At 39.9% G+C, this 14,416-nt stretch overlaps 1 protein-coding gene across 1 annotated transcript; it reads right to left on the bottom strand.

Moving 5' to 3' along the window:
* Nucleotides 1-10,143: 10,143 nt before the first annotated feature.
* Nucleotides 10,144-13,703, bottom strand: scrt1a (scratch family zinc finger 1a). Its single transcript, XM_065281544.2, has 2 exons — nt 12,957-13,703; nt 10,144-12,162 (listed from the first exon to the last, which is right to left on the bottom strand). The coding sequence occupies exons 1-2, from the start codon at nt 13,069-13,071 to the stop codon at nt 11,438-11,440; spliced, it is 840 nt and encodes a 279-aa protein (XP_065137616.1). The 5' UTR covers nt 13,072-13,703; the 3' UTR covers nt 10,144-11,437.
* Between the last annotated feature and the right edge of the window lie 713 nt (nt 13,704-14,416).

Raw genomic sequence — 14,416 nt, 5'->3', positions numbered from 1 at the left:
TCAGAGCGCAGTCGCAGACGTCATCAGCGTCTGGGCGCGCTCACGAGCTCTCTGCTGTTGCTGGCTTGCTGCTGCATTTGGCTATCTGAGGAATTAAAACGTGTTAGAAACGCTCACAACATTTCCAAACCCCAGTACGGTAATGTGCAGTTAACCTCCTCTGTGTAGAAAATGTATGGTTTTAAATGTGACCGTCTCAACGTTATATTAGTAGAGATTAATCTTCTTGGCACAACGCCAAAGTTCGCCAGAGTTCACGCGGGCGCGGAATCTCACATGCTCACATGAGGTAAAATTTAATGCAAAAATCCATTCCTCTAATAATTTTATCTAAACATATTTTTTAAAATCATTATTGAACATTAAAATCAATCACGTGGCTATAGCTTATGTCATTTTCGTTGTTTATATACTTTATGGATTTAAAATTACATTAATTTTATATGATAATGTAGTTGTTGTGCAAAATGCATTAATGACACAATTAAACAAGCCATTAAGACTTAAATAAAACATGCCGTTTCAGATGTAAATATGATGCAAATGTGTCATTATTCCGATTGAAGAGTATTTGATATTAAAGTTAGTCATCACTCTTATTTTGGAGGTTTTTGCATGAAAGCAGGGGTTTTCAGATTGTTAGAAATGTAAGTGCCATGGAAAAGACTGAAAGCTCTATAATATTTCGTTTGATGTCTGTGTATGCACAAATTTCTGTGAGCTGTTGACACTTTGCCCCCTTAAAAAAAATTGGTGCATGACGCCCCTGATCCAAAGGACCGGAGTCTAGGGTGACTGTACATGTCATTTTCCCGTTTCAAAAAAACCCAGAAACATTCAGATGATGTCTTAAGCGTACATTAGTTTGTCATCTTCCTCCCATTATTGTTGATGTGGTTAAATGTCAGTCAGGGTTTGTTGACGTAAACAGAAAAGCTTTTAACAGTCACATGATTTCTGCTGTTTCTTTAATTATTTTCCTGGTGACGCAGCAGATCTCAGCAGATGGCAGGCTTGGCTCCACACAGACAGATTCTCACAGTCTGACGCATAAACCCAAAGCGTCCGACGGTGAACGGCCAGAGCTCTGTGCGGTCTACGCTAAACAAGCTCACGGTCTTTGATTTGTTTCAGATAGACCAGCAGGACCTCGATAAACCCACATCACGTCCTGAGATGAGACCTCCTGAAGGGTCTTCTCCACTGGAGGACGGTGGGCTTCGTGAAGACGATCATCGAGTGGTCTGCAGGTAATCTGAGCTCTCTGAGAGCCTTGTGTATCACTGTTAGAAGTCCAATAAAATCAGGCAATACTTTGAAACAGAGACACATAAAAACACTGTGGATGTGCAGCGTCATCTCACCGGAGAGCTTTTATTGCTCAGGCGTTTCTCTTTCTCTACACTATGTGTTTATTTAGGTATCAGTCTTTTTACTAATGTTGAGAAATAGACACAACTATAAAGAAAGCTATGTACAATTATAACTATTTTTAATTGATACTTATATTGTATATTATAGATACATCAAAGATATTTTACTCAAGATTGCTTTGAATGGGGGAGATGGCAACGGTTAATATGGGCTCTCTATCAAAGAAAGTCTCGCCTTCTAGTAAATAGCCAATCATCGAACGACATGTTTCCTGGAAACGGTTTGCTGCGGTGTGCAACAGGTTTTAGATGCGTTTTCTCTTGTTTGGTGGGTGTGTCAGAAATGTCTGCCCAATCAGCGGCAAGATGTATATAAACCACGGGGAAGGGTACTTAAGAGACAGCTCGCTCAATGGGTTCAAGTTGGAATGTTGTCTTTCATTCTGGACGGCATAGTCAGTGACTGTAACATCTAGGGTATTTTACAGTATTAAACACACATTTATAATGATTTCATCAGGCTTCAGAAACATTAATAAAAGAACACAAAGAATGGCCTCTCAGCTACCGTAGTTGCAACTCTTGCGTCATCACAACAGGGTGTTCAACACATCACCGTTTCTGTTTAATAAACGTTGTGCAACGTTTTGTCGTGGCTGAACGCAGCCCTGTTCTTTGCAACAGTCCCTGTCGATTGTTTGTGCGTGCGCAGTAGTTTATCATAAGGCGTTGCAAATATGGTGCAGTGAAGTGACGCAACTTTCTTAAAAAGACTTTGGATACATTCCACGTTACAAGAAGAAATATATTGCTAACATTTCTTAGGGTTTTACATCGAGCATGTTGCAGTGCATTCTGGGATTTCCTATTTTACATTTTACATCTAAAATGACTTACAGTGCATTCGATCTACACCCATGACCTTTGGACTGCTATAATGCAATGCTCTATGGGCAGAGGCGTCATGCCCATTCAAACTGAGGGGGCACGTGCCCCCTTGTTTTTATTTATTTTATTTTATTTTTTGAGCCAAATGGATTTTGCGTGCAATCTCAAAATCAAAGAAGCGTCCATTAATCTGTTATTTGTTTTTTAATCTGTTTAATATGCACAATATTATCAATACTGTGCTGCTTCCTTGTAACTTTTCTGAGATTTTCGCAGTTTTGATAATGTTTCATTACACAGACAGCGCAGTCACAGACGTCATTAGTGTCTGAGCGCGCTCACTGGCTCTTTGCTGTTGCTGCTGCATTTTGCTATCTAAGGAATTAAAATGTGTAAGAAACGCTCACAACATTTCCAATCCCCAGTACGGTAATGTGCAGTTAACCTCCTCTGTGTAGAAAATGTATGATTTAAAATGTGACAGTCTTGACGTTATATTAGTAGATTTATAGATTCATCTTCTTGGTACAACGCCAAAGTTCGCCAGAGTTCACAGGGGCACGGAATCACTCATGCTCACATATGAGGTAGAATTTGATGCAATAATGCATTCCTATTATAATTTGATCTATACATTTTTTTAAAATCATTATTGAACATTTAAATCAATCACGTGGCTATAGCTTATGTCATTTCCGTTGTTTACAGTATATACTTTATGGATTAAAAATTACATTAATTTTATAGGATAATTCAGTTGTTGTGCAAAATGCATTAATGACACAATTAAACAAATCATTTATTAAAATGTAAATAAATAAAACATGCTGTTTCAGATGTATATATGATACCAATATGTCATTACTTTATTCAACACTTTTATTTTGGAGGTTTTTGCATGAAGGCAGGGGCGCTCAAATTGTTAGAAATGTAAGTGCCATGGAAAAGTCTGAAAGCTCTATAATATTGTGTTTGATGTCTGTGTATGCACAAATACATTTCTGTGAGCTGTGCACACTGTGCCCCCTTAAAAAAAAATTGGTGCAGGATGCCCCTGTCTACGGGAACACCTACTTACATTTATATTTAGTCATTTAGCAGACTACTTGGATGATTTTGTTTTGAGAGATGTAATGAGAGATTTTTAAGAGAGTTTATATTGACAGCAGGATCTCTGCTTCTGTGTTGATGTGTACATGCATGACCCCCACCTTTAAACTCCCACACTCTTCGTTATCAAGCTGAGTGTCTTCCACTTACAACGAACCCAAATCCTCAGACAGATGCCAGCACAACCTTCTCTAAATGCTGTCTGATTCTCTGTTTTACTATGAGACTGATTTACATCAAAACACTCTCTCTCTCTCTCTCTCTCTCTCTCTCTCTCTCTCTTCTCTCTCCTCTCTCTCTCTCTCTCTCTCTCTCTCTCTCTCTCATCTCTCTCTCTCCTCTCTTCTCTCTCTCTCTCTCTCTCTCTCTCTCTCTCTCTCTCTCCTCTCTCTCTCTCCCTCCCTCTCTCTCTCTCTCTCTCTCTCTCTCTCTCTCTCTCTCTCTCTCTCTCTCTCTCTCTCTCTCTCTCTCTCTCTCTCTCTCTCTCTCTCTCGCTCTCCGCTCTCTCTCTCTCTCTGATCCTGCTAAATATTCATGATGTTTTCATGTTCAGAAGAGTGATGTCATTATTCTGACCTGCCAATGACTCGACTGAATCACCTGCTTGAGAGAGAGAGAGAAAGAGAGAAAGAGGGTGAGAGGGAAAGAGAGAGATGGAATGGGTAAAAGAGAAAGCGTATGTTTTGCACATTTGTCTGCGATGGCTGCCAGAGCAGCATGTGCTGTAATACAGTTTTTTTGAATTGCTAAAACACTAACCCCCATTCTCTGAACCAAATTCATAGTGGCCTAAACGCATTTGTCAAATCATGCACTCTTTTTGCAAAATTCTAAACACAAACTTCTCACTAAAACACACATTTCACACTGCAATGCACTTGTTTTATAAATGCTAAACACAGGCAGGCAAAAGTTGAACACAACTAAAACACCGTTATCATCGAGTAAACACAACAACTCAAAATTCTACACACTTTTATCTAATGGTATTTTTTACCATTTGTGTGAATTGGAAACAGTCTGAGAGGCAGATGAAGAGTATGAGAAAGAAAAGGACAACAGAGACAATGCAATTGGCAAAATTTGCAGTTGTATTGCTGACTTTTTACAAAATACAAGTGCTGCTTACAGTAATATTGAAAACTTACTATTACTTGCAGTACTTACAGTAAAGTATTCACTACATTCACTGAACTAAACTTGTGATTACAGTAATAGAGATTTTTTTACAGTATTTGTCAAGTGTGTTGTTATGTACAGTAAACGTGTATTTCTGTAAGCAGATCTCCTGGATGTTGTGTTTTCCATTTTTTAAGGTAGTGTCTAATGGATGCTTGTAGTGTTTTATAATATAGACTTATGTGTGTATGATTTGAAAGCTTAGTTTGATTTTGAGTACAAGTGAAATGGTTTTGAAGCAATTGTTTGATTTTGCTAGAAGAGTCAGGGGTTCTGTGAATTTTGTTTAAAATTGGGATTTGTGTTTAAGGTTTTGAGAAAATGAGTGATGGTTTCAAAAAATGTGTTTTAGCAATTCAGAAAAACTGTAACACATGCTCACAAACATGCACACACACACGCTTCACACACACACACACACACACACACACGCACGCACACACACAAGTGTGATTGTAACTCATAACCTCGGTATATGTGCAGCACTGAATTGCCCCTAACCAACAGTTAATCATCTGTCTGTGTGCCTGAGGCTCTGTCTGTGTGTCACAGTCATGCCAAAACCAATGTCACACAATACATACCATACACATACAACTCTCCAGGTTTCACCCTAAAAATAAAAAACACAAATTAGGAAAATAGTTTTTTTATGTTTAGATTCATGAGATTTATTTTATTAAGTGACTTCATGAAATTCCCCTACATGTACCTTAAAAACATTTTTAATTGTGACATATATAAAATTGGCTGTTTTCCTACATATATGTACATATATGTTAACCTATATATTGGTAAAATTATTAAAATCTGTAGCTGCTAATAAATTAAACATAAATAAAGGTCCAACCAATGACAGTCTGCACCTGCAGGAGCCAGGATTCAAACCTCCAACCTTCCGATCACAAAACAAAATGCAATCCCATACACCACTGTTGGGATTTGAACACCCAACCTTCCAATCATTAGACATCTCGCTCTACCATCTGCACTACTGTCGCTGTTAGAGAACTTGAAACAGTAGCTGTTAAATTGTAAATCATTTTGTTATACATGCCCTTCTTTTTTCCACTATCTTCATACAAAAGATAGACCTTGTAAATGTTTTGGAAAAACGTGCAGACATCATAACTTTTCTCCTTTAATTGCCATACACTCTTAAAACGAATGTGTTAAAATAACACATCTAATGTGTTGTCCTTAACTTAACACAACTCTGTGTTATTTTTGTGACAACACACTTTGTGTTATTTTAACACATCTTGTCCCTTTTCTTTATTTAAACTCAAAATCAAGATGAAATGACACATAGTGTGTTAAACAGAATTAACACATCCTTTCATAGAGTGTATTTGCATTCCATAAAATGCCAATTACATGTAACACCAATTTATTGTCTTGATAATAGAAAATATGAGCTGGGCATGTATGACATTTGCCAAAGTGAGATATGAGCTACAAAATGACCAGATCCTGCTTTATAGGAGACATAACTTGTATGTATAGGGCTCATATGTGGATATAAAGAAGCAATACAGGAGACCTATATGGCCTGTATATGCACATATATGCATCTCAATTTTGCATATATGCAGCATATATATTATCATATATGGGCATATACGCTGTATATGTGACGCATATATGTGCATATTAGCTGCATATATGCGCATATATATTATTATTATATATGTGCATATATGCTGTATATGTGCTGCATATACGTGCATATTGGCTGCATATATGTTTCATATATGCGCATATATATATATATATATATATATATATATATATATATATATATATATTATTATATATGTGCATATAAGCTGCATATAGGTTTCATATATGCACATATATCCACATATAGGTTCTTTCCATGTGGGCAGTGTTTCTTCTGGATGAAAATGAAATGAACTGATATGTCACATACAGTTAACTGAAAATAGGTAATAGATTTCAGGCTGATTTATCATGCAGCCCCTCAGGTTAATTGTGAAGTCTTATTCAGAGCCTGAAACAGCCAATCAGAAGCCTGGGATGTAGAGGGTTCACACCATCACCGTGATGTTCTGACAGGAGAAGACAGAAACTGTACTGCTTAACAAACCACTCGCTGCATGTCAGTCAAACTGGGTCAGCACTTTCTCTCTCTCTCTCATGTATACACACAGGCTCTCTCGCTCACGTCTGCAAAAGGCATGTCTTGTGGTTTTAGAAATATTCAACTAGCGACTGAGCTTGCCCTTTGAAAAGTGGCTGTTCTGTCTGACATAATGTGTGAGTAACAAGCAGTGAAAGGTGATTTCAGGTACATTTGTATGAAATGTTAAGTGAATCTCTTGTCCGGTGCGTGTGAAGGGTTCTGAGAGGTGTGGACAGTGAGTGTCAGAATGTGAGCACACCCCAACTGGCCAATCAGCTGCTTTAGGATGTCTGATGTCATTGTGTTATTAAACCTGAATGATCTGAGAGAAAGACTGCTTTAAGAGACTACAGCATTTATAAATGAAGAGTTCAACCTTTTCTAGAGTTAACTCATACATCAACTCATACATTTCTTTTTAAATGTTTAAAGACTAAATAAGCTTTGTCTTCAAAACTGAGAACTTATTTAACTCTATTGAGCTTTAAGTTGTGAAATAAAATAAAAAAATGTACTGTACATTATACTGAGTAAACAGGAAGATGCAGTAAAGTTCAAGCTAAGCAGACCTGCTGGAGTTTTTATCATTGTGACTGTAGTCTGACGTCAGAGTCCTGGCACATCCACAAGCGCCCGGCCTCAGCGCACCTGTCTCCCATTTAAGTAATGGATTCTGCTGATGCTGCCCATCGCAGCACAATTAGATGTTTTCTCAAGAGAGCCGATCCACCTCGCAGCGCGGGACTTATAATGATCCTGGAGCTCAGAGCCTGGGGACGTCGCAGAACTGCAGTATCTAAAGTCACTGGATGCTGAAGATACCCGGCTAAAGAGAGTCGAAACGTCACATCACGTGATTGTCACTTTGCCAAATACCCGTGAGTCTTAAATCTTGCATTTCTAATGCGAAATGTATATCTTCCCCAACGTGCAGATCCAGTCAGCTGTCCACTGCACACAGTCATCTGATTTACTAGATTAATGGATTCATTTCCATAATGTCACAAGTGCTGTGAATCATTTCATTAGTCGTGGCCTTTTCGAAACAGAGGACTGACATGCGATGCGACGTGAGCTGAAGTTTTTTGAGTGTTGTGGGATCTGAGCCAATGTCCATGATCTCGGAGTCTCCTCTTGACAAACACACACAGCTATCATGTTCATAAGTGTAGTTTTCTTATGCTTTATGTGCAAAATAAATCAACTTGATACTTTCATCTGGACTAAACATAAATAAGCAGAAGGCAAAACTCTTTATAGCTTGTGTCACAAAAGCAGGTATGCATGTTTCACAATGCAGATTGTTTTTCGTTTGTGTGGGATTAAGTTAAACAACATACCAAACAAGGGTCATATTGGTCAAATCTGGTTTGTTTTAGCGTTCTTTAGTCGATTCAGAATATTAAATGTGCTGTGTGGAGATTTTAGCGGCATCTAGGGATGAAATTGTGAATTGCAACCAACGGCTCAGTCCACCCCAGAGACCCCTTCCTTTCGAAATGCATAGTGAAGCTACGGTAGCTGTCACAGGACAATCGTGTTGTCGTCTGAGACAACATATTAATGAAACGCGCCCTGTAGAAACATGGCGGCTCAAAATGCCGACTTCCATGTAAGGGGACCCGCAATGTATGTAGATTGAAATGGCCCATTCTAAGGTAATCAAGACAAAAAAAATGAATTACTTAAGGTCTTTATACACCACTGAAAACATGTATATTATATTGCAACAGTCAATAGATCCTCCTTAAATGTACACACTACACCTGTAACTATAGACATTCGGCAAAATACCTTTGTCTTCATTCTAAAGACAGCATCATTTATCTTCCTCTGCTCTCTATATTTATAATATTCATCAAAAAGTTCTCTAATGCAATTGTAATGACATTATCAAATGGACATGTATTGTCCAGATATATTTTGAAGCCACCACTGAATGCGATGTAAGCAATAAGTAATGTAACAAGATGTTTGAAACCTTTTATCATGGTTATAATCTGTACTTAAGTCATCAAATTTCTATGTGATACTTTGCTAATGTTATCCTCTGCCGCAGCTCTTCATCTCATTCACACTCGTGTTCAGACTAAAATAGCATATTGATGTATTGAAGCAGGTTTGACACCATCTTCTCCTGTGTCCTGTAACCTGAACGCATTGGTTGAAATCTGCTGAGTAGACAATAAGATGTATAGCAGAGGGGTATATAACAAAATTTAAGACTCAAATTTCAATCTGTTCCTCATATCATGTGATTTCAAATGACCTGGAGTGCAGCATGTAGACTGATGTTCTGACAGATATATCATCAGGTGGATTTGAAGTGACGTGATTATGAGTAAATCATGACAGAACGATTGCTTTAATGTAAAACATGTTTTAACCCCATTCAGCTGAACACAGAAAGTAAGCAAATGATTAATATTTGAGAGGTTGTGAGCACACAAGGAAAGTCATAGAGGTCTTATTCAACTCAAACAGGGTCAGAACAAAGTGTCATTCTCAGGAGACGGTTAACACCGGAGGGTTTTTGATGTTCCTTCACCCTTCACTTTTCTGCTTATGTTCATGAGTCACACACACAAACACACACACACACATGGGCCCTACAGGGTCCTTACAGTCCCATCAATGAAGCAAACTGGCACACAAGAACATTCCCTGTACTGTAACTCACTGCAGATTTGTCATGAATGACCTTCAGGGGACATTTAATGAAATGACAGTGCTGTCATGTATTTGGACGTGAATAAATTCTTTAAATGCGTTTATCTTTCTCAAAATAAGCTCCAGGTGAGCAGTTTGTGTGAAATCTGTCCAGCTTTGGAGCAGTTGTGTAGTTAAAATTCTAAAATAACCCTTTGGGCTGATTTTTGTTCGCTTGACTCTACTGGGAGAGCCGGGTGAGTTGCTGCTGTCACTAACACTTCTCAAGGTTAATGCTGGTTAATGCAGAAATATCTGCTGAAAGAACTGTAGTGAATGTGTGTGTGAAGATGTTTCTGGTTTGACGCACATTTCTGGCGTCCCTTTGATCACGCGCTTCCCTCTCAAGAGCTTCTTGAAAACATGATGCAGAAGAAACTCAATCACGCGTAACAAAGGCGTCAGTCAAGGGTTTAATTGAGATGAAAGCGCGTTTAATCCTGCGTAACAGCCATCCTGTGTGTTTCTCGTGTTTGGCGTCTTAGTTAGAAATGGTTGGTGGTAAATACTGTGCTGAATTAAATGACTGTACACATTGCTTAAGGTGAAAGAGACACTGTTGCGTTAATACCTGAAGGTTTTACGTCATTGGAAACGACGACATCAGACGCGCGTGGCTCGCGTCTTAATCAGCAAGTTTTGAACTCCAAATCGTTGCGCACCAGACACCGTGTTGTCCGTGCTTTAGTTTGAATTGCAACCAGCACGTCTAACACAAACAGCACAACACAAAACCAGTTACTTATTTGTTCTTTATTATGAAGTGAGAAAATGCCCGGTGTAACTTGTGCTTTACATATTGTTCAAATGCTGGGGAAAAACACCCAGGGAAAAGAAGTCCAGAAATAAGTTCATTAGATTCTTTACAGCTTGTAGAAATATTTGATTCCAAAGGAGTATTTACAAGGCATTAAACAGTTAGTAGGCTACTCCGTGTCCGTAGATACAAAAGCAGAGGTTCGACTAACACGAGGCCAGGCTACCTGAATCTCTAAGGTTTGTGCTACTATTTGTATTGTTCTTCAAAAAAAAAAAAAACTGTTTTCAAACAAGTGCTTTTCAAAGACTCTCGCTTGGATGAAGGATGTCCACCTGTTTGAACTCACTGTCAACTCATCCACGTGAGAAAAGCGCGTCCCCGCGGCCTGCGTCGCGCACACAGCAGTATGAACTTCTAAAACTACGTTATTAAATAAGAGGCAGGCAGTGCATAACCACTTACAAAAGGACCCTAAATCCCTTTCCCACCCCTGTCCCGTCGAAGTATCAGCTAATACTACTCTGGCATTTCCCTGATATTTAACTTCTGAACGACTACTGATAGTATTGGATAAAATCGTGATTAAAAACGCTATAGTTATTACTCGTTTAGCTTTTAAAAATACCATGCATTATTGCTCTATTCATCATCGTGACTCCCGAGGAATATTGCCGACGGATGCTATCTAGGTTTTGGCAAAAAAGTCCAAAGCTTCATAAAATTGGCATAGATTTGCTTAGTAGTAGTATTTTTTGCATGCAACAAATTTATAAAGTGGCAAACAAAAATAAGATATTCAGAAAGTGGCAAATGCTTTGGCATATTAATGACGAAGGCTTGGCAACTGAACAATAAATTAAAGTGCAAATTAAGAGTTTACACAGTTCGTAGAAAATAAATAAATAGATAAATAAGTCAATAAATAAACAGTTTTACCTTAATGCTGAACACTTTTGTGGCCACTGGCAGCGGTACAATATTATCCAAAACTTAAAAAAAGGTTTGACCTTTTGCAAGAAATAAAAGACATTTTTAATGTCTTCTGAGTTTTGGCAAAACTGATGATATTTTGGCTCTGAATGTGTGAACAGAGACAGAAAAAGAGAAGAAGAGAGAGGGTGTGTCTGTGTGTGTTTGCTCTAAAAAAAAAAAGAAAAGTTAAGGTACATGCGAATAATCCATGATTTCCTCGGAGTTGTTGTTGCTGCTGGACAACAAATCGAGTAAAAATGTGCTATCAACCGGTTGACTTCATGTCATTAAGTGTTTCTTTCACTCATCTAGTGGACTCAGGGGAGAAAAGGCTCCCTTGAAGCAGGCCGACTCGTAGTGCTTGTTCAGGTAGGACTTTAGGGCGAAGGTCTTGTCGCATCTCTTGCACTTGTAGTGTTTAAAGGCCGAGTGCGTCTGCATGTGGGCGCGCAGGTTGGAGCGGTCGGCGAACGCCTTCCCGCAGTGCGCGCATCCGAAAGGCTTCTCTCCCGTGTGCGAGCGCATGTGTCCCTGTAAAAGCCACGGCCTACTGAAGGCCTTACCGCATATGTCACACTTGTGCTTGAGATCGTGGGTCAGCAAATGCATGGCCATGGCCGGCATGGAGACGTAAATCTTCCCGCAGGTGGGACACTTCTTGGCCATTTTACTGTCCATGCTGCGGTGCGTTTGCTTGTGTCTGCTTAGGTTGGAAGACGTGGCGTATGTTTTTCCGCACTCGTTGCACGTGTGCCGTTGAAGAGTTCTCGGGCTGCTGATGGCTTTTCTCCTTGATCTCCCGTCCGTGATGAAGAAGGCATCCACGGTGTATCCCTCGCTGACGGCGTTGTCTCCGTTAATGTACCCAGAGGAGATCTCCGACTGCGGGCTGTCCGGCTGATCGGAATCGGGGGCTCCATAATCGCTATGGATGCTGTCATAAATGGGTCCGGGGGATGGTACTTTAATGCCATTGTCACTTTCGCCGTCGTACACGGCTGGGGTCAGGTAGTCTCTGATGTATCCTGCCGTCAAAAAGAGCAACAGTGAGTAAATCGAAGCTTTAGACGCAACAGTGTGTGCTATTCCTGTTACCGTAGTTCATTGTTTAACACGTTTACAGTAGCCTATCAGATAGAGGTGAGCCCAGACACACAGACTTCTCCTGAAGCTTTTTTTCGACATTAACCCCTACGCGCGCGCACAAAAATCAATAGCTCTCCATTTCAATTAACGTGGCAACCCATTTAAGCACAATGGCGAGGAGACTGATATCGCCTTAGTTATAATTGCATTTGCAGTCTTGATAGAAATCGAGCAGAATTAGGTCGAATGCAACAGAGGATAATACTTCATAACCCCTAGATACCCGCACGCATGAATATTGCATACATGTACGGAATGTCTGTACTGTATGTAGAGCGTAAGTAATAACCTGAAACACAATCAAACGTTTCCTTAATAGACTGAACGCCTTTGAGTCCGTGACATGATGCTCCTGTGTGTATACGTGATAAATGAGTATCAAAACAGCACACCCTCTGCTATCTATGTTGGGTACTTGTTGCTAGCTCTGCGTTTTCAGGAATAAAATGGGTCTTAAACCGTGAGGATGAGTGGAACGTGAAGGAGCCCAAGACCTATAAAAAGCTAAAATCTGCCGACTCGACAAAACTCTGCTGCGTGTGACGATGTCGATGCAATGTGACCGTAGGTCAATTCAGAATATTATCTCTTTGATTATAAGCCATCAAGCATCAACATCTGAACATTGCACCTTTATTTGAATGATCTTATAATAAAAATCACAAATAAATACCTTTCTCATGAAAGCGGAGGCTGATGTCTGCTCTCGATCTGCCATACGAGCTCTCCAAATCCGCGGATGAGAAATCATCAAGTTTAACCTTTTTGACCAGGAAAGACCTTGGCATGTTTTAGGTTGAAGAAAAAAGCACTCGTCCGCCGGTCGAATCTCTCGTTTTCCTCATGCAACGCTGGCGGCAATTGCGTATTATATAGTTCCTCTTCGGTTACGCCGAAATTCGGATGCCAGCACAGGGTTACGGCGGACCCTCGAGCCCCTGATTGCGCTTCTGTTGATGCAGCGCGACGCAACGCAGCGACGCTCTTGGCAGAAATGCAACTTCAGCACTGGACAGCTCTCGTTCGGCGGCGGCGCGTCTTCAGCACTGGACAGCGCACACAGAATCTCGCTCCGTTTCTCTTCCCTTTACTGTGTCTCTTTCCTCTGGGATTCTTAACGACGATCCAGTCTTCCAGGTTCAAGTTTTAAGTTTCAAATAACTAGTCCTCCTGTTTCCGAAATGCTCTTATAAGCCAAAAGACACAAAAAGGAAAGGGAAACAGCTGAGTTTGCGTCCGCGCGATCTGCTTTATCTCGCAGCTGCTCCGTCGGAAGGCGTCGTGCTTTCTGAAGTCTGTTGATCAGCTGTTGGGATTTATATGGCTGCGATCAGGTGGGAAATGAAGATGGAAGTACTTAATTTAATCCATAAAAAAATCTCCCGGGGCCAACATTGAACTGGATGTCTTAATAACGCTGTGACGCGTCACCGCCTGCACCAGATTTTTCTCGAAGTCCTTCGGGTTCGGTGAATATGCATTCAGGTTCTGTTTAAAGCAACGGTTTATAAATCAATGCATAATTATATGGCTATTTAAATTTTTATTTATAACATTTTACCTTATTTATATTGCCTGTAGGTAAAGGGCACATTCAATACAAATGAAGCATATAACATACATGAGTGTATTAAACTTTGCAACTTTGCAAGCCAGATTATTATAAATAGTTAATTTAAAATAGTATATTATTATAATATTAGAATATTTAAAATACGTTTTTGTTTTGTTTCGCATTTCACATGTATGCCTTTGCAACATGTCATCAACCTCAGCACGCTAAATTCACCCCCCCCGGGTCGCGTTTTCTGCGCTGCTTGTGACGCGAACCAAATAATTAACGCCTGGCAGTGGCCTCAGGCTTTCAGGTCATTCTTTTACATCACGGTCTATAAACCAATGGCTTTCTTCTTATGCAAATCACACGAACTGGGTACCAGAAGGTCCGTTTCCTCAATGGTTCCTGCAGGAGCCATATGTCCGCAATTAACGCCGATCCTGGAGCTCTAGTCACACTGTTGTCCGACATCATGTTCTCATTGTTTAGACTTTCAATGGGACGCCTTTGAATACGGACGTCCTGCTGTAGGATTTTCATTTCACTAACATTCATATACCTGCAGAAAAGACGTG

This window comes from Paramisgurnus dabryanus, chromosome 19 (genome assembly GCF_030506205.2).
Source record: "Paramisgurnus dabryanus chromosome 19, PD_genome_1.1, whole genome shotgun sequence".
In the NCBI taxonomy this organism is placed as follows: Eukaryota; Metazoa; Chordata; class Actinopteri; order Cypriniformes; family Cobitidae; genus Paramisgurnus; species Paramisgurnus dabryanus.
Note: the sequence above shows the minus strand (reverse complement) of the source record. Positions and strands in the feature narration are given on the sequence as shown.